At 43.8% G+C, this 20,056-nt stretch overlaps 1 protein-coding gene across 1 annotated transcript in view; it reads right to left on the bottom strand.

Annotated features, from left to right (window-relative positions):
- Positions 1 to 20,056, bottom strand: part of KLHL2 (kelch like family member 2) — a 123,941-nt gene that overhangs the window by 13,658 nt on the left and 90,227 nt on the right. The window contains exons 6-10 of the mRNA XM_053593194.1: positions 18,689 to 18,798; positions 13,035 to 13,151; positions 10,980 to 11,129; positions 5,448 to 5,565; positions 432 to 629 (exon numbers count right to left, since the gene is read on the bottom strand). Coding sequence (XP_053449169.1) covers positions 432 to 629; positions 5,448 to 5,565; positions 10,980 to 11,129; positions 13,035 to 13,151; positions 18,689 to 18,798 — 693 coding nt within the window. The remainder of the gene's footprint in view (positions 1 to 431; positions 630 to 5,447; positions 5,566 to 10,979; positions 11,130 to 13,034; positions 13,152 to 18,688; positions 18,799 to 20,056) is intronic.

The following is a 20,056-nucleotide window of genomic DNA, read 5'->3' as shown; positions in this document are numbered from 1 at the left end:
ATTTATTTATTTTCGAGACAGAGTCTCGCTTTGTTGCCCTCCGTAGAGTGCCATGGCGTCACAGCTGACAGGAAACTCAAGCTCTTGGGCTCAAGTGATCCTCTTGCCTCAGCCTCCCAAGTAGCTGGGTCTACAAGCGCCAGCCACAACGCCCGGCTATTTGTAGAGACAGGGTCTTGCTCTGGCTCAGGCTGGTCTTCAACTTCTGAGCTCAGGCAATCTATCTGCCTCAACCTCCCAGAGTGCTGGAATTACAGGCATGAGCCACCGCAACAGATTTTTAAATTTATCTTTAAATATCTGTTAAAACACTAAAATGTGTCCTGATTTTCCCACAACTTCTTCTATAAAATTGGCTACTATGTTAATTGTTCTATAAAATTGGCTATGTTAATTCCAACAGCAATGTAGATTAGATGAAAGGGGGTTACCTGTGCTCCCATCGAAGCCTCCCACGGCATACAGCAGCCCATTTAGCACGGCAGCCCCCAGTGTGCTTCTCCGATCCCGCATGTTAGCCACGCTGGTCCACTGGTCCTTCACCGGGTCGTAGGAATCTACAGTCCGGACTCTTAACGAGCCATTGAAGCCACCAACAGCAAAAACAAGGCCGGCCATATAGACCATCCCTGCAGAAGGAATATGGCATTTAATGATTTTTTTTTTAATTGCAGTTTTTTGACTGGGGCCAGGCTCGAACCTGCCACCTCTGGTATATGGGGCCAGTGCCCTACTCTTTGAGCCACAGACACTGCTCTGGTGTTTAATGATTAATCTGCAACTATCACCACCTCACTATTTTAGTGAGGACCACATCCCAGTAAGTCAGCAGCTGTCGTCAGAACATACACTGCTCCTAGGACAATCCTGATCAAGTAGGCCCTAAAAAATGCTATTTATTTGTAAGAACACAACATCACTAAATTGCCTTCCTTTCTAAAGTCACTAAAAAATGCTACAGAATGAGCTAAGGTATCTTTTATACTCTTGGATTTTCTAAGTATTTGTTTATAGGTTTAACTAATGAGCCATTATTTTCCAACCACTTCAATGTACATCTCCCACAGTTTTCAACTTCAGATCTTCACGGGGCACTTCCCAAGTGAGACTGTAGACCCCACAGTTCACTCGCAGGACGTGCTTCTAATCTGTCACAGGTGGACTAAGTGAGGGTCAGCAAGTCTCAGCCTGCAGGCTAGATGTGGCTCACCAACTAGTTTTGTACAGACCACAAGCTAGGAATGGTCTCTACATTTCTAAATGGCTAAGAATCAAAAGCAGAACACTTCATGGCATGCAAAAGATGACATGAAATTCAAATTTTATCATCCACGAATGAAGGTTTTCTTGGAGCACATCCCCACCCAATTCATTTACAGATGGCTGCTTTTGTACTACAGGAATAGCCGAGAGACCACACAACCTGCAAAGCCCCAAATACTTATGCTCTCGTCTCCTTTAAGAAAAGGTCTGCTGACCCCTGGGCTAGAGAGACGTCAGCAGATCCCTGGATAGAGAGCCCAGACTGCCAGGCTCAGGCTTCCAGCCATCTCTGCACGGCTCTGCACGTTTGTCAGGGGTCTTAATCTGGCAAACTCCCCTCTAACTTTCAAGCCCTAGTTACTAAGTTTCACATTCTCTATGAGGTTTCCTTGATCTCCTTCAGCCTAAAGAGATTACCTCTAGATCCTGAACCCTTATAGAAAATAACATTCAAATGGTACATCTGCAATATACCATTGCTTTAAATTGTTAAAATTTTTTTTTTTTTTTTTTTTTTTTGTAGAGACACAGTCTCACTTTATGGCCCTCTGTAGAGTGCCGTGGCCTCACACAGCTCACAGCAACCTCCAACTCCGGGGCTTAAGCAATTCTCTTGCCTCAGCCTCCCGAGCAGCTGGGACTACAGGCGCCCGCCACAACGCCCGGCTATTTTTTGGTTGCAGTTTGGCCGGGGCCGGGTTTGAACCCACCACCCTCGGTATATGGGGCCGGCGCCTTACCGACTGAGCCACAGGCGCCGCCCAAATTGTTAAAATTTTTATTGTTCTTAATTCTGCAGTGTTCATGTCACTGTGTCGGCTGGAAGGTAGGCAATGCAGCCCACAGTTCTCCATCGCAACAGGAAGAACTGGAATCACCAGCTGTCAGTGTCTGACCAGCTCCACATTTTTGACGCTCTCCGCAGGCAAAGGCTGCGCCCTGCTCTGATCTTACCCTCCGCTGCTTCCCCCAACCCACAGCATGTAGAAGTGCAGCCCTCTGGGTGGTAGCAGCTCATTTTGGCCTCTGCTAGCAGAGAATGGGGAGACCTCCTGGGACGGCCAGAGGACCAGTGAGCAGCAACAGAGCAGACAGCGTATTTCCACGTAAAAACATACCGTATCCGGAAGTCACAGGACACCAGGGAATGTTCACTTTGGGAATTTGAACCACTGTAGTTTTCTTTTTCCTGTCTCAAAACAGAGAACTACCACCTCTTATGAGGCAGTAGAGTACACTTACCAAATTTTAGGGTACTTCAATCAAAAACCTACCCATCACTAGGGAAGAAGAAAAGAACTGAATCTACCTTGAGGTGCCCTTCAAAACCTCTGGGTGAAGAGATGAAACCAAGTTCGGCCAAGGTTACACAGTTAAAGGCCGTCAGCCCTTATTTTGAAAAAGGTGGAAGGAGGAGGGCACAATGAAGGTAAAACCTATTCATAATTACCCAATAAGCAAACAGTACATTTTGGAATAAATTGAGTCTAATGATTTACGGTGACATGAAAAGGGAACTGCATCAGGAATCAGACGCGAGTTCAGAAGCCAGCTGGCGAACAGCACGAAACACTCCACTCCCAATATCAATGATAAAGAGAAAACGCCCAAGAATAAATTTGTCAAAACACCATAAAAATCTACCAGAGGACCAAGAAGACAACACCAGTGCAGCACGCACTAAACCTCTTAGGAAGCAGTGACTGAAACTGCTCCGTCCTGAGGCACGAATAGGAAAAACAGATCCATGGAGGAGAACAGGAAACGCAGAGCCTAACTCAGTCAAGGCAGATTCCGTCTATGAGGAAGACGGCGTTTCAAATGAGGAAGGCAGGGAGATTCGTCAACAAAGGGTATCGAGACAAGCGGCCAGACGTTAAAAAAGTCAGCAGAATGAACAGATGTGAATATAAAATATAAAGCACTAAAATAACTCATGTTTCCAAAGTATAACATTGTGAAAGTAAAGAAACCTCGCTGATATTACATTCTCTAAGCGGTCAGGTTAATATCACACACCCAAAATCATAGTAACTCAATCTAATCATAAGAAAACATCAGACCAGTCAAAATTGAGAAACATTCTTCAAAATATTATACGTGACCGGTCCTCTTAAATAACAAAGGGATAAAAGATAAGACCAAGGAACTGTCACAGATCACAAGAAACTAAGGAGATATGACAATTAAATGCAAAGTGACATCCTGAAACATAATGAGGGAATTAACGGAAAACTGGTGAAATCTGAAAGAACTTTAGTTATATACCAAGGCGATTTCATAGTTTTGATTATATCATAGTATGTGAAATGTTAATATTAGGAAAAGAGTATACCAGAATTCTTTGTTCTGTAACTATTCTGTAAGTAAAATTATTTCAACATAAAATATTTTTAAAACATATATAGTTTTGGAGTATGGCTTTTCTATGCAAAAAACAAATCCTTAAGTCCAAAGACACAGAACTCTGGTGTATAGGACTATGTAAAAAAGAAGTAGGGCCTGGTGCAGTGGCTCATGCCTATAATCCCAGCACTCTGGGAGGGAGGCTGAGGCAGGTGGATTGCCCGAGCTTCAGAGGTTCAAGACCAGCCTGAGCCAGAGTGAGACCTTGTCTCTAGAAATAGCCAGGCCTTGTGGCAGGTGCCTGTAGTCCCTGCTACTTGGGAGGCTGAGGCAAGAGAATCTCTTGGGCGGCGCCTGTGGCTCAGTGAGTGGGGCGCCGGCCCCATATACCAAGGCTGGCGGGTTCAAACCCAGCCCCGGCCAAACTGCAACAACCACCAAAAAAATAGCCGGGCGTTGTGGCAGGCGCCTGTAGTCCCAGTTGCTCGGGAGGCTGAGGCAAGAGAATCGCATAAGCCCAAGAGTTACAGGTTGTTGTGAGCCGTGTGACGTCATGGCACTCTACCGAGGGCGGTAAAGTGAGACTCTGTCTCTACAAAAAAAAAAAAAAAAGAGAGAGAGAATCTCTTAAGCCCAAGAATTTGAGGTTGCTGTGAACTATGACACACCCTACCGAGGGCAACGAAGTGAGACTCTGTTTCAAAAAAAAAAAAAAGTTTCTGCATAGCAAAAATAGCACAAGTAAAGTCAAAAGATAAAAAATTAATACAAACAAATATTCAGACCACATGACAGACCAGAAGGCTACTTTCCTTAACACTATCTGTGAAATCAGTAAGACAATATAATAAAAATGGCAAAAATAACAAAAGCAACAATTCAGAGAGAAACATGTTTAACTTTCCTCATGATTATGGAAATAAAAATTAAGATGAGATATCATTTGTCACCCACCAGACTGGCAAAGTTCAAAGCATTTAATTACCAAGTGTTGTGAGGAGTGTAGGGAGACTGGCACCTTCATGTTTTATTTACTATTAGTAAGAATAATAATTGGCATATTCTATTAGGATACCCTCTGAATCAGTAATTCCAGTTCCAGAGTTCTCTCCTACCAGAATATATTAGCATCTGTACACAGTGGTTAACGTATGAGGAATTCACTACAGCACTGTTTATTAAAACATAAGATTAAGACAATTTTAATGTTCCATTAAAAACTAGTAAAATTATACTACATCCAGACCAAAATAAAATACTTTTAAAGACTGAAGTAACTCTATATATGCCAACATGTAACAGTCTCCAAGATCTAATTTTAAGGTGCTGCCATAATAGAAATTTTCCATTACACGTATAACTTCCTTCACCGTGGGAGACAGAAATTATAGATCCAAGTTTAAGTCCCAGGAAGGACAGTCAGAGTTTGCAACTGCCTCTTTTAATTGCAGCTTTGGTTAAGTGTTTATATTAACAAATGTTTGTAAAATAGATGCTTAGAAAAAAGCAACTGTGGTTTACAGTTGAATCAGGAATCTCTTAAAACTGAAGGTTGAGAGAACTCTCATCTCAACCCCTGAGCATTTCCAGGTAACCAGGCAAATATCTAGCAAATTGCTAATTCCTCTCCACCTTTCAGTGAAGAATCGGACAGATCCACAGAGATGCAGGCAGAGCAGCTCTCCCCATCAATGTCTTAACAGGCCCCTGAATCACTGTGTGCCCACTTAGCTGTCTTAATCAAATCTTTTCTAACAGAGATTCTTCTAATTAATACAGTAAGACTTGAGAGAGAAGCTCCCAACTTCCCGGCTGGAGGGAAGTGGCCTCATGCTCACCTGCCCTGCACCTCCGGGACGGCAGCTCGGCCACCTGGTGCCAGCGCTCTTCCTTGAAGTCGTAGCACTCCACACTTCGGATGGCCTTTGGTGCCTGGCCCCCAACCACCACCATCAGCTGCAAGGCAAAAATATGCACACTTGAACAACAACTGATAACATATTCGGGCATTTTAAATGTCCTACAAAGACACTGTGGTGAGAGGGTCAGGAAGAAGGTGGTAGGGTGAGCTGGGGCGGGAGGTACAACCGTCTAACCGACATTTAATAAATGTCCACAAAGGGGGTACGTGTTAGAACTACAATTCTATTATCTAGCACATTTAGTCAAAAATAAGGATTTCAGAAACTAAAGTTTCTGATCCTTCAAGCAAAAGCAATATTTAAGCCAAAAATCAGCAGGCAGTCAGGTCTGGCCAGGCTGCAGTGTGTCACGGGGCTGGCTGCACACTAGATCCTGCTTTTGCAATGACCAGGTGTTAGAGCCTCGTGATCTAGGAGAGTGAACAGAAATGAAACACGTGTCACTGGGTAGGTGAGGTGAAAAGGACAGTAAGTTATTACGATGGAAGAGGGCAAAAACTTATCAAAAAAGAAGGAGCAACTGAATTGGAGCTCACAGGAGAGCACACACTCCTGGATCTCCAGTAAAGAGACTGCCCTTGATGCGCCACCAATTAAACAACACAACCGGACAGAAAACAGAGACGCTGGAAATCATAACCAGTGGATGCACAGCAGTGTACTGTGAGAATAAAAGAGGGCTACAGATTTCCTCAACTCAATCCAGCTTTACTAAGTGCTGCCAGATGCAGCTGTGTGGCCCACGCTAGGTGTTACGCATGAGAAAGAAATGTAAGCTCTGGTCTCCAACCCTAAGAGCTTACAGACCTCAGTTAAGGGGACAAGACCCACGAGGTAACTCAAGGACAACACGATTATATGCGATCAAAGGGTACATGATTAATATAAACATTCACAGCTACTGCCCACGAGGAAGGGAGAGTCCTGTGATTCTGAAAGCTTCCTGGAGGGGGAGGGCGGGAGCAGCGGTTGCGTCCAGAGGCCCCCTGCCTGTCCTGCACACATGGGCACTCTCTGGAATGCTAAGAACACAGCCAGCAATCCAAAAGGACACGAAAGTTAAAGCGACATCTTGTATGGACAGCTGTAAAGAATGGCAAGGATTCTAGGGTAAATATGAGATGACTAGAAAAACAGGAAAAAGAAACAAAAAATCAAAACAAATGTAAATGGAGTAACTCACACACAGAGAAAGGGATGCTTGCAGCCTTGACCGAGCATTGCTAGTACCTGTACTCAGAACTACGGAAAGATGGGCACATGGAAATTAGGATTTCTGGATCAGAGCAAACCCCAAGTTTCCAAAAAGCCCATTTGAGTTGCTTAGTAACTGAAAGGCAGAAGGAGTTTTAAAGGTCTTAAAAGAAGACTGAACTTAGACCAATCATGATTTTTTTCCAGGTCTGTTGTTTTTCTAAAAGAAAGAATTAAACAAAACCCATAATATCCACAGTTATAATTTAATAAAAAAAATCCATATCAGCTCAGCACTCGTAGCTCAACAACAACAACAAAAAGAAAAATAGCTGGGCGTTGTGACAGGCGCCTGTGGTCCCAGCTACTGGGGAGGCTGAGGCAGGAGAATCACTTAAGCCCAAGAGTTTGAGGTTGCTGTGAGCTGTGATGCCACAGCCCTCTATCGCGGGCGACATAATGAGACTCTGTCTCAAAAAAAATCCACAATACCATCTAACCCTAACCCTAATCCTCCTACCACAAATATTATTAATAATTATACTAAGGAAGAGGCAAGGCTGTTAACCACAGAGCCAGGACTGGAATAAAGGCAACCTTGTATTCAGGGATCTGGGTTTGAACTCTGCCCAACAGATGAAAGTCCAAAGAGTCTTGGAGAATGTAGCTGGTGAAGATCAACTTTTTAAAAAATCTCAGAAGGGAACATTTTTTATCAAAAATTTTTGAGAAACAACACTGATTTATCAATTTCACAATTTTCAAGCTTTCAATCTTACGCAAAAGTTCACTTTCACGCATCAAATTGAGGACGAAAGGGGAAACGTGCTGCTGAGTGCAGAGAACAGCAGTGACACCTGTCTTTTCCTCACCCAGAAAGTCCAAGAGTCAGGGGCAAAGGAGACAATGGGGGAAACAGAGGGTGGGTGAGAGACCAGGAAGACTCGGGAGTCCGAGAAACTGGGCTAAAAACCCGTGCTGTGGTGCTGCTGTCGCCAGTGGAGATGCTGGCAGCCGGCTGTCTGTAAAGGAGCCTGATCTCATTTAAGAAACTGTAACTGTATCACCGAGGAACAAGAAGAGACAGAAGACCTTTTCTGGGGAAAAGTTGAGTGTAACACATTTAAGATGGACGAGAGGTGGTGTATTACCTAAATTCCAGTGATCATCCTGAAATGTAAGTCAATTTTTAACTTTTTAAATTTTCTTCACTTACTAAATTATTTAAAACTATCTCCTGAAAAATCGTCTCATTAAGAAAATTAAAAATTTTCTAATTGGAAATTTCAATAAGTATACTTTTACTCAGGGTGGGTGCACGGTCACAGCTCAGCGTCTGTAGTGCCAGCCCCACGTGCCAGGGGTGGTGGGTTCGAACCCAGCCCAGGCCTGCTTAATAAAAAAATAAAATACCCAGAAAAATGATAGCATTTTAAAAAAAATGCAGATTCCAAAGAGAAAAAGAAGCGAACAATTACAGTAGCAAAATGTATGTAGTTTTTCATTATGATGTCTAAATCCAGGGATGCCTTACACAATCTCAGTACTGTTCACTGAGAAAGAAAACGAATGCTAATTAGTATATTTCATAAAATCAGATCCTTATATAAAAAGTACTGTTATTGTCACAGTAGAAATAACCAACAACGTACAGGGACTTCCTCAGCACTAGTACCACAATTTGCTCAATTTGACTCATTACGGTGATAAAAGCCTCACTACGAAGTATGTAAGCATAAGAAATTAATCCTTGCTTCACTTCTACCTGCCTCCTTAGTGTTAATAAGAATATAATCACTCTAAAATGACAAAAAAAAAAAGGGTGCAGTTGAGACAGCAGCCAACACAGCAGCTTTCTGGAAAATACAAGTGGACGCATAAACACTGGGAAGGGGGCACAGGAGCACAGCCTGCCAGGTCCCAGCCGGTGTCTCACCGCCACCATACCTGACACTCCTCCTTCACCCCCTGATGCTGAAGAATGAAACAGACCCCCAGGGAGCCGGACACCCACCACTAACAGAAACCCAAGAGCCGGAAGTCCTAGAGCCTAACACAACTGCAAGAGCCTCCTCCATACCCACAGCCCAGACGCAACACGAGCAGGAGAGATGCCGGCAAGTCTAGAAGAGAGAAGATAAAATACTGGATGGGATTCTACCAAAAACTCTTTAAATGTTTCCAAAGTGATATGTTTATTTTAGAAATTAGAAGTGAATGCCTTTTAACTCTGAAGGTCTCTACAGCACCACTAACGATGGCAAAGCCAAAGACGCCATAAGACAAGGCGTACAGGAGGAGGTTTATTAATATGAAATATTCAGAAAGTATTAAAGATAACACTATTTAGAAAGAAGCTGAAAAGACTAGTGTGAAAGAAAAGGCCACTTTACGTTTGCAACTAAGACTCTGCACACTTCTTATGAGCCGATTAGTTTGTAAGAACAAAAACCGAATAATATGGACGAATATGAATTAATGAAGATTTATAGAGATGGCCACTTATAAAAGCAGATTAAAGGGCATTTGGAAAACGCAAACACTTATAAACCAGCAGACCGAGATGGCATGCACACCAGGGAGTCACAGGACCGGCCAAGGTACTTACTGAGCCACTTACAATTATTTTTGAAAAATCTTGAAGAACTGAGGAGAGATCAGAAAATTTAAAAAAGGCAAATACCAGGTAGGAAGTGAATGCCTTGCAAATACCTTCTGTTAAGTGGTAACAATTCTCAATAAAATTTACAGTGTTTTGAGAAAAGCATTCAAACTTCTAGGGGTCAATATAATAAGGAACATTCAGGAATGTTTAAAAAAAAAAATCACTCAGAAGTGGAATTCATTTGATCCTCAAGCTCACTGGATGTTGTATGCTAAATTATACATTTTAGGCATAGATATTAACATAATCACACAGACTGAAACTCTGCACAAATGTACTGTGTCGGTGGGTGGGTATTTCTAATGAAGTGTTACCAGGGAGACTGTTATGGCCAATTCTAAATTAAAATATTTACTAATGATCTAGAAAAATGAGAAAATAGCACACTGGCAAAATCTGCAGTTAGTTCTGAATTGAGAACTGTTGTTAACACCAGGCAAAACCAAAAACAATACAAATAAAGATTTGATGTGATTAAAACAATGTAGACTCCACAAATAAAACTAAAAAAAAAATGACATGAAAGCACTGAGGTAGAAGAATTTAAAGGACAATTTGATGAAAAGGACAGAGTAATAAAGATGACACACACAAAAAAAAACAACAGATGACAGATTCTTATTCCTTAATAAAGCACTGCTCCAGATCTACACGAGAATTAAAAATGAAGACATAAATAAAAGCATTCTATTACAGATTATTCTGATTAGACCAGACACTAAATGGTACTTACAAGGGTATATGTGAAACTTAGTAAATGTGGAATGTAAATGTCTTAGCACAATAATTAAGAAAATGCCAGGAAGGCTATGTTAATTAGTGTGATGAAAATGTGTCAAACGGTCTATGAAACCAGGGTATGGTGCCCCATGATCGCATTAATGTGCACAGCTATGATTTAATAAAAAAAAAAAAAAAAAGTGCTGGTCTTCTAGTATCATAAAGATGCCAACAGCAGATGTGCCGCTAACACTGTGGGGTTATTCTGTGAGGAGACTTAAATGAGCAAACCACAACTGAAAAGACGCGGGTGAATATAAACATTCACACTGGGGACACCACCGCGGCAGTCAGGGAGGACGTGGGAAGTGTGGACGCTGACGTGGTGCTGTGAAGCCTGAGGAGCCATCCTGCGGTGCACACCAGGGGCTGGGGAGGAGGGGAACGGAGCAAGCTATTCCACCATCCTCGGTGCTAACAGGTGACTCTGTGAAACAACTGCATTTTTAGTTATGTTATAAACACCTAGCTTAAAGAGAAATCTTTCACTTAGTCTGATTTTCCTTTTACTACACTAGACCTAATAAAACTCAGAGGGGACAAAAAAAACATTTGTATACTACTCCAGAAGATGGACAGTGTGCGGTTTACGAAGATTAAAATGAATCAAACAATCCCCACCCGTAACACGTAAAGTCAACAGCAGAGAGACTGAATCATGTAGACTACAATGCACTCCTAGGCACATCTTCTCTTGCAGGAAAACTCAGACAATAAAGCACGGAGATTCAGATGAGGGAACATGAACGGTCAGCTTCGCTGTGGGCCTTGCAGATGAGATGACAGCAAGTACGAACAACAGATCCTACTTTGGGAAGGTTCATGGGTGTCCTCAGCCGGGTCCGAACGCTCTTCATCAGCGCCCGCTGCTCTGTGGGCAGTAGATGGTACTTCATGGCTTCGATGAGGTAATCCTTGCAGGCACTGCTGTTCTTCACCAAGGCTTCCTCTTCAACCCTCTGTGAAGAAATCAGAGACACCCTGTGAGGGGCAGCTGTTTCACTATGAAACTGACACAGCAGCAAAGAGGGTAACTGTCCTCTCTAGTTCAGTCTAAAAGTAAAAGAGGAAAGTTCATAAATCTGAGTAAGAGAAATACAAAAACATACCCAGGTGATAAGGAGAAGAGCTGCTATGAAAAATGATCGACTTTGATGTCAGCTATGGAATATGACAAACTCTTTAGCTAATAGTATAATCACCTGTTTCTTATCTTTAACCATCAAACCAAATATTAAAAAAAAAAAAAACTAGAAGCAAAATTTAGATGACGAATCCTTCAGGTGGGACAAACAGTAAGTTAATGATAACTTTTTTCTGTTTTTTTTTTTTTTTTGGGGGGGGGTTTGCAGTTTTTTGGCTGGGGCTGGGTTTGAACCCGCCACCTCTGGCATATGGGGCCAGCGCCCTACTCCGTTGAGCCACAGGCACTGCCCCCGTAACTTTTTCAAACACAAGAGAGCAAATAAAACGTCCAGAAGAAAAGCAACATACTTTAATAAAACAACTACCTACACCACAGGTAAATCTTGTGGCAATGCCTGACACAGGACACTGCTTTGTTTGGGGATTCGGGGAGGGAGTTAATGTCTTCTGTTTTGTTTTGTTTCTGAGACAGAGTCTCCTCTGTCACCGACTGTTGTGGCACTACAACTCACAGCAGCCTCAAAGTCTTGGGCCCAAGAGATCCTCTTGCCTTAGACTACAGGCGCCCGCCACCACACCCAGCTAGTTTTTCTGTTTTTAGTAGAGACAGGATCTCGCTCTTCCTCAGACTGGTCTCCAACTCCTGAGCTCAGGCACCCGCCTTGGCCTCCCAGAGTGCTGGAATGACAGGCCTGAGCCACCGTGCCCGGCCTGGGTTTATGTTCTTAACAGAGGACCAACAACTATAGAGATCACAACAAATAATGAGGTTTCAAGAAATCCTACAATGTTCAGTCCCAACTGCTCAATAAGGAAATGTTTTTTTCAATGGTTTCAATTATTAAAATCATGCTGACATATTCCTAGTAGGATGCTAATATTATAAGAGTGGACTACTAAAGAATCATTTGTTCCTATTTATTTCAAATAACTTGTTTTTCTTCTGCTTGGAAATAAAGATAAAAATCAAGTGCATGCCACTATTAAACTATGAAATAAAATTAAAGAGTATTTGGGTCAAACCCTAGAAATCCCTTTTCTGCAGGGGATCGGAAGAGGCTGTGAAAGGAGAAAGTAGCAATGGAGACGCAGAGGACTGCCCCAGAGCCACAGGTCCCTCTGCTGAGGTGGATCTAAGTGATCACAGACGCTGCCTCTGTCCTCTAGGTCATAAAGGGGGTGGAAGCAAATTCCTAAGGATGAGGAAGACTGCCTCCCCAACCCTAGGGCCTATCTGCCCCTGTTAGGAACCAGGGCACAGCAGGTGAGCCTCAGGTAAGGGAGGGAAGTGTCACCAGTATTCACAGCTGTCCCCCCCACCGCTCACATCTTCACCTGAGCTCCGCCTCCTGGCAGCATTAGATTCTTGTTGGAGCACAGACCCCACTGTCCACTGCTCATGTGCAGGATCTAGGCAGCACTCTCCTCCTGACAATCTAATGCCTGATGATCTGAGGTGAACATGTAATGTACTTGAATTATCCTGAAACCAACCTCTTACCCGGTCTATGGAAAAACTATCTTCCATGAAACCAGTCCCTGCAGCCACTGAGGCTGGGGACCGCTGGACTAAGAGACAGCAGCCACTCCAGGCTGCAGAGACCTTTATAACCCTCTGCCCTGGACTCCATGGGTCCATGTGCAAGATGAGGACCCACCCAGTGTCAGGCCAACTGCCCTGGGCCACACATACTCGTATGTTTTACCTGAGCACTCACCTGAACTAAATATTCCCGAGGAAGCAAAGGCAGCCGGACGTGCTCCATCAGTCGAGCCATGAACTCCTGCCTCACGTCCTTGTCATGGTTCACCCACGCTATTACTGCTTCAAACACCTTGCAGGAAATATGGGGAAAGGAAATACAAGGAGTTAAGAACCAAGGCATCAAGATAAAAAAGATATGCTGAGGCTGCATTCTACGCACAACTCCTGCTAATACATCCAAGTTTAATACATGGCTCAAGTTCTTTCAAAATCCTGACTTACAATGTACTTACAAAGCCTTTCACTCCATTTCTTTCTTTCTTTTAATGTGGTATTTAGTAAACAGTTTCAGTACTTTTGCATATTTAGAAAGTACTTTTCACTTAGTATCTATTAGACTAAGCATTTTATCAAGTACATTACCTAATCTTACTGAGCTTGAATGATAGGTAGCCTTTCCAAATTTAATTTAGTCCTACCTACTTAGATTTAAATCTCAAGTCCCTTTGAATAAAGCATCTAAAATAATAAAGCAAAGTGATATGCTGGAACGAAAATCATGTACTCCTATAAATAATTCAGGTTTGGCTTTTTCTTTAGATTTACAAATAAATGTTGGACCATAAACTTACAAATCAAGGGTCTGCTAGATTAATTCTGTTCTGTCACAACAGAATGTATTAAAATGTAATATTTTGAATTTTTTTACTAACTAAAATAAGTACATTACTATTTACTATATATAGTATGAGACAGCTCATATGAAGACAGTACTTTCTACGCAATTTCCTCTCACAATGAAGGCGGGACGTGTATCCCCTGATAATCTCCTCCCTAGCTTCTCCCACCCTGCAGACCCCACTGCTCACCGCCATGACTGCCACATCTTCCTCTCTGGCTCTCATCCCACTTTTGGTCCTTTTTGCACACCACCACGAGAGCTAGTCTCCAAGGATGGCCCCTAATAACCACACCCCCCATGTCCCACACCCCCTGCAGAGACCCTCCACAACAAACCTAAGCCGGCCCCTCATAACCAACAGAGAACGAGTGAGGTTAGTGACGCCAGATGACTTCTGAGGAGGGTCATGAGAAGCCGTGCAGCTTTTATGCTGCTCTCTAGAAATGCCCTTTTGAGGCAAGCCAAATGTCATGTGAGTAGTCTGATTTCTTGAGACTATGGGAAACCCAAGCAAGTTACAGAGAAGGGAGAGAGGGGAGAACCATGGAGAAAGAGACAGACATCCCCTGGCCAGGAGCCAGACAAGTGAGTGCAGGAGCCCCCGTGGACCCTTCAGACCCACGAGATCCCGTGAGCAGGAGGACTCACGCCCCAGATCTACAGCACCAGTGCGTCCTGCCAGCTGCCTCCTGCCATCTGAGCCAGTGCAGCAGAGATGGGCTGTGGCCTTCTGACCACAGAACTCGGAGCCTATTAAATAGCATTGTTTATGACCCTATATTTGGGAGTGGTTTGTTAGGTAACAACAGAAAATCAAAACAGCCCTCTGGATTTCTATAATGCAGATTTTAGAGGCACTTCATCACTACAATAAAGTTAATCTTCTTTAACACTCCTGAGGAGATATTTATTATATCATCTTTCCATTTTACTCCTCACCTTTCTCCCATATTCACAATTCCAATAATACTGAACAAACTGAATACAGTCATTCTTTCATATCTTTTACATTTATATGTTCTGTTCCCTCTGCCTAGAATGTCCTGGAATCCCCACCCATCCCTCTTTCCCTGGCAAACTCAGACTCATCTTTAAAAACTGGATCACACAAGTGAACTAAGCTGAACTATGTGAACTAAGCTGAACTAAGCTAAACTTTATTTTCCCTGGGAAAATAAAAGCTTCTACGCAACCCTTTATAGCATTCTGTAATCATTTACCTTACCTGCTGTCCTATCGGGCTGGGAGTACAGAAGTTTACTTTGTTAATCTTCTTATACTGAGAGCCCTGTGATGGTGTCGGGTACACAGTAGGCCCTCAACACATGTCTATTAAATAGAACAGTAACGTCATCTTCCTCTATATTTCTAGAGTGATAAAGATTATACGCTTTGCAAATACTTTCATGTATTTTTTCATATTGTAAATAATAGAGCAAATGTATCTTTTTACTCCCAAGGGGAGTGAATATCCTTGAGAAACAGAACCAGTGTTTATGCTACTTTGAAGGCAAAGCGCACAAAGGGACACTCATTTTCATTTTCTTGGTGCTGGGCAAGCTGCATCACCGTATGCTGCGGAAGGAAACTGGGTACACAACGACGGGGTGCCCCTCACCACATGCAAAAACCAACTCAAGGGGGATTACGGACTTAAACAGAAAACCTGAAACTGTAAAAATACCTGAAGAAACAGAGAAATCTCTTCTGCACACTGGTCTAGGCAAAGAACTTAGGACCAAGACCTCAAAGCAGTGGTAACAAAAACAGACAGCTGGGACCTAAACTAAAAAGCTTCTGTACAGTAAAAGAAATAACTCAGAGTGAAAAGACTGCCTGCAGAATGGGGAAGGTGTCTACAAACTATCCACCCTACAAGCAACCAACACCCAGGTTGTATGAGGAATTCTAACAACTCAACAGCAACAACAAAGAATCCCAGTAAGAAGGGTGTGACTGGACATTTTACAAGAGACAGCACAAAAATGGCCAACAGGTCATGAAAAAATGCTCAACATGACTAATCATCAGAGAAGTGCTGATTAAAACCACAATGAGATATCATCTTACACCAGTCAGAAGAGCTATAAAAAGACTAATTAAGCATAACAGATGTTGGCAAAGGTGTAGAGACAAGGGAACTCTCACACACTGCTGGTGGGAATACAAACTCGTAGAGCCTCTAAGAGAACAATACAGAGATTTCTGAAAAGACTAAAACTAGACCTACAATATAATCCTGCAATCCCAACACTAAGTATCAACCCAATGGGAAAAAAACAATCGATCAAAAGAAGAAGATCTGTGTGCATGTGTTTCTCACACAACTATTCATAGCAGTAAGGACATGCAATCAGTGTGACTGTCCAGCACCAGAGGGTTGAATAAAGTGTGGTTATATTCACACAATGGAATATTACTCAGCCACAAAAAGATTAAAATCAAGTCTTTTACAGCAACGTGGACAGAAGAGATTGAGATCACTCTCTTCAAGGAAATAGATATAGAAAGACAAACATCACACAAGTTCTTACTCATAAATGGGAGTTAAACAGCGCAACGTGTGGGCACAGAGTGACGGTGGACAACGAGTTTCAGAAATGTGAGGAGCCAGGAAAGTGAAGAATGAAAACTTCCTTCATGGGCACGATCTACATTATTTTGGTGATGAACACCCTAAAAGCCCCGACTTGATCACAACCTATGTGTGTAACAAAACTTGTGCTTGTATCCATAGATTTATATTCATATATAGTTTCATTTCCTCTAAGCACAGTATTTTCACAAGCTTTTACATCCAGATTCCCATATGCTACAAAACCCACTCAAAGAAAAACAGCCCATCAAGAGACGCTTCTCTCTCCAACTACATGAAAGGTACAGGTGGCTGACAGCAGCCCAAATGTGGACAGACAGAAGCCCACAAGCCAAAGTGGCAGCCACACAGTGATCTGCAGGAAGCAGGAGGGAAGTGGCATGGGGTGGGATGCCAGACACAGGAGGCAGGAGGGAAGTGGCATGAGGTTTGCTGCCAGACACAAGAAGCAGGAGGGAAGTGGCATGGGGTGGGATGCCAGACACAGGAAGCAGGAGGGAAGTGGCATGAGGTGTGCTGCCAGACACAAGAAGCAGGAGGGAAGTGGCATGGGGTGGGATGCCAGACACAGGAAGCAGGAGGGAAGCGGCATGAGGTGTGCTGCCAGACACAGGAAGCAGGAGGGAAGTGGCATGGGGTGGGATGCCAGACACAGGAAGCAGGAGGGAAGCGGCATGAGGTGTGCTGCCAGACACAGGAAGCAGGAGGGAAGTGGCATGGGGTGGGATGCCAGACACAGGAAGCAGGAGGGAAGTGGCATGGGCTGGGCTGCCAGATATAGGAGGCAGGAGGGAAGTGCTGGGTGAGCTCCAGGCACAGGAGGCAGGAGGGAAGTGAGACAGGGTGAGCTCCAGGCATGGGAAGCTGGAGGGAAGTACCCACGGGGTGAGCTCCAGACACCGGAAGCTGGAGGGAAGTACCCATGTGGTGAGTTCCAGGCACGGGAAGCTGGAGGGAAGTACCCACAGGGTGAGCTCCAGACACAAGAAGCTGGAGGGAAGTACCCACGGGGTGAGCTCCAGGCACGGGAAACTGGAGGGAAGTACCCACGGGGTGAGCTCCAGACACGGGAAGCTGGAGGGAAGTACCCACGGGGTGAACTCCAGGCACGGGAAGCTGGAGGGAAGTACCCACGGGGTGAGCTCCAGACACGGGAAGCTGGAGGGAAGTACCTACGGGGTGAACTCCAGGCACGGGAAGCTGGAGGGAAGTACCCACGGGGTGAGCTCCAGACACGGGAAGCTGGAGGGAAGTACCCACGGGGTGAGCTCCAGGCACGGGAAGCTGGAGGGAAGTACCTATGGGGTGAGCTCCAGGCACGGGAAGCTGGAGGGAAGTACCCACGGGGTGAGCTCCAGGCACGGGAAGCTGGAGGGAAGTACCTACGGGGTGAGCTCCAGACACGGGAAGCTGGAGGGAAGTACCCACGGGGTGAGCTCCAGACACGGGAAGCTGGAGGGAAGTACCCACGGGGTGAGCTCCAGGCACGGGAAGCTGGAGGGAAGTACCCACGGGGTGAGCTCCAGACACGGGAAGTTGGAGGGAAGTACCTACGGGGTGAGCTCCAGGCACGGGAAGCTGGAGGGAAGTACCTACGGGGTGAGCTCCAGACACGGGAAGCTGGAGGGAAGAACCTACGGGGTGAGCTCCAGACACGGGAAGCTGGAGGGAAGTACCTACGGGGTGAGCTCCAGACACGGGAAGCTGGAGGGAAGTACCTACGGGGTGAGCTCCAGACACGGGAAGCTGGAGGGAAGTACCTACGGGGTGAGCTCCAGGCACGGGAAGCTGGAGGGAAGTACCCACGGGGTGAGCTCCAGGCACGGGAAGCTGGAGGGAAGTACCCACGGGGTACTGGAGGGAAGCTGGAGGGAAGTACCCACGGGGTGAGCTCCAGACACGGGAAGCTGGAGGGAAGTACCTACGGGGTGAGCTCCAGGCACGGGAAGCTGGAGGGAAGTACCCACGGGGTGAGCTCCAGCATGGGAGCCCGACTTAAAGGAAGATGACAATCAAGGCTGTTCAGTCTAGAGCTGGTACACAACTCTGCTAGCTGCATGACTTCTTTCAACTCAGATGGGGTGAGATCTCTTTAGTGAGAAATAGTGTGTGCAGACCACAATTCTTCCACGCATCCAGTTGTAAGAAGAAACCTGTCTCCCAGAAGGCACATGGTCACACATCTTAGTGCACAGGAGCGCCTGTTGTGGAGGTCACTAAAAACTCTAATGTCTAAAAATTTAGGGAACCTCAACAAGTCTACCGAGTTTCTTAACTTTCAGGTCAAAATCTCCAACTGTTACTACACATACAGGATCACAAAGTTACAAAACAAGGTAAAACAAAGAAAGAAAACAAATTGCCACTGAGAAAAGAAAAACACACTCACCTTCTCTTCCGAGGAAATGGTCAGTTTGTCACTTGAGATTAAGCTACATACTTGTTCAATGCCAAGATTGAGAAATTCTTCACTAAGTACAACGTCTGCAAAATGTTGCTCTGTTTGGGGATTGAAAAGAAAATCCATCAACACCAATATTCCATTACCACAGTTTCAAACTGCATAAAAAGCAGAGATTTTTATTAACTTATCTAAACTAGTAACGATAGAACCAAGTACGTGTCCTCTAGGCAAGAGCTAACAAGACAAATGCAGACAAACTCAGAGCTGCCGGGGAGCATCCCCCGTGACAGGCTCACAGCAGCACAGACGCGGTACGGGCGGGGAGCCGCCCTCACGCACACGCACCGAGCTGAATCACTTCTGCCTTGTGTGGTGGTGGTGTAGAGTTAGACATCTGTTCCTTATGTGGTGATGACACTGTCAGTATTCAAATCTATAAACCCTTTTATTACATAAATCAGATAAAGTGCATGGTGTTATATATTCACATACTTGAATGTATTACATAAAACATTGGAAGGTTCTAAGATTTTAGAAAGTAAGAAAACTCTCCTTCCTTTGAAAATTAAAGAAATTGTAAATGTTAATCTGAATATATGACCAACATTTTTAAGAAAAGAAAATCGTTCGCAATAGATAGCTCTGAAGTCTATGTAAGTCGCTTATTGAGAATCACATGATTTTAGACCTCAATTCCTTTCTAGAAACTAGAAAAACTGGCAATTCTTAAAACACTAAAAAATTGCTTTCCTAGATACCACAAATATGGCCACTCGTCCCAGGGGAACAGCTTAAGGCTCGGTCTCAAAAAAAAAAAAGTATTTCAACATATCAGTAAAAGGGAATAGTTGGCTTTCTTCTCAGAAACATTCAAAAAATAAAATCTGCAGTTTCGTAAATTTCGTGAATAACCATTCACTTTATAAAAGGTTCACTGCAGGATGACTTTAAAAATAATAATTATTTTTATATTTAAATATGTAATTATAAAGTAATTGGATTCATAAAAATCCAACTGACATACAAATATTTTGAAACTTAAACTCTGAGTTGAGCAAAGTATTACACTGAAATAAATATGAAAATAAAGATAAAATTTAAAAATAAAGGAAATGACAAACGTAGTCAGCCCTCTGTATCCACAGGTTTCACATTTATGAATTCAAACAACCAGGGATTCAACTAACCTTATATTAAAAATACTGGGAAAACAAAACAAAATAAAACAAAAATACAACAATTAAAAATACATAGAGGCCAAGGTAGGCAAATTGTTTGCTCTCGGGAGTTTGAGAGCAGCCTGAGCAAGAGCTAGGATCCATCTCTAAGAGTAGCCAGGCTGTGGCAGGCGCC

Source organism: Nycticebus coucang, chromosome 6, assembly GCF_027406575.1.
Source record: "Nycticebus coucang isolate mNycCou1 chromosome 6, mNycCou1.pri, whole genome shotgun sequence".
Taxonomy (NCBI): Eukaryota; Metazoa; Chordata; class Mammalia; order Primates; family Lorisidae; genus Nycticebus; species Nycticebus coucang.
The sequence above is the reverse complement of the archived record's forward strand: the minus strand, read 5'-3'. Positions and strand labels throughout refer to the sequence as shown.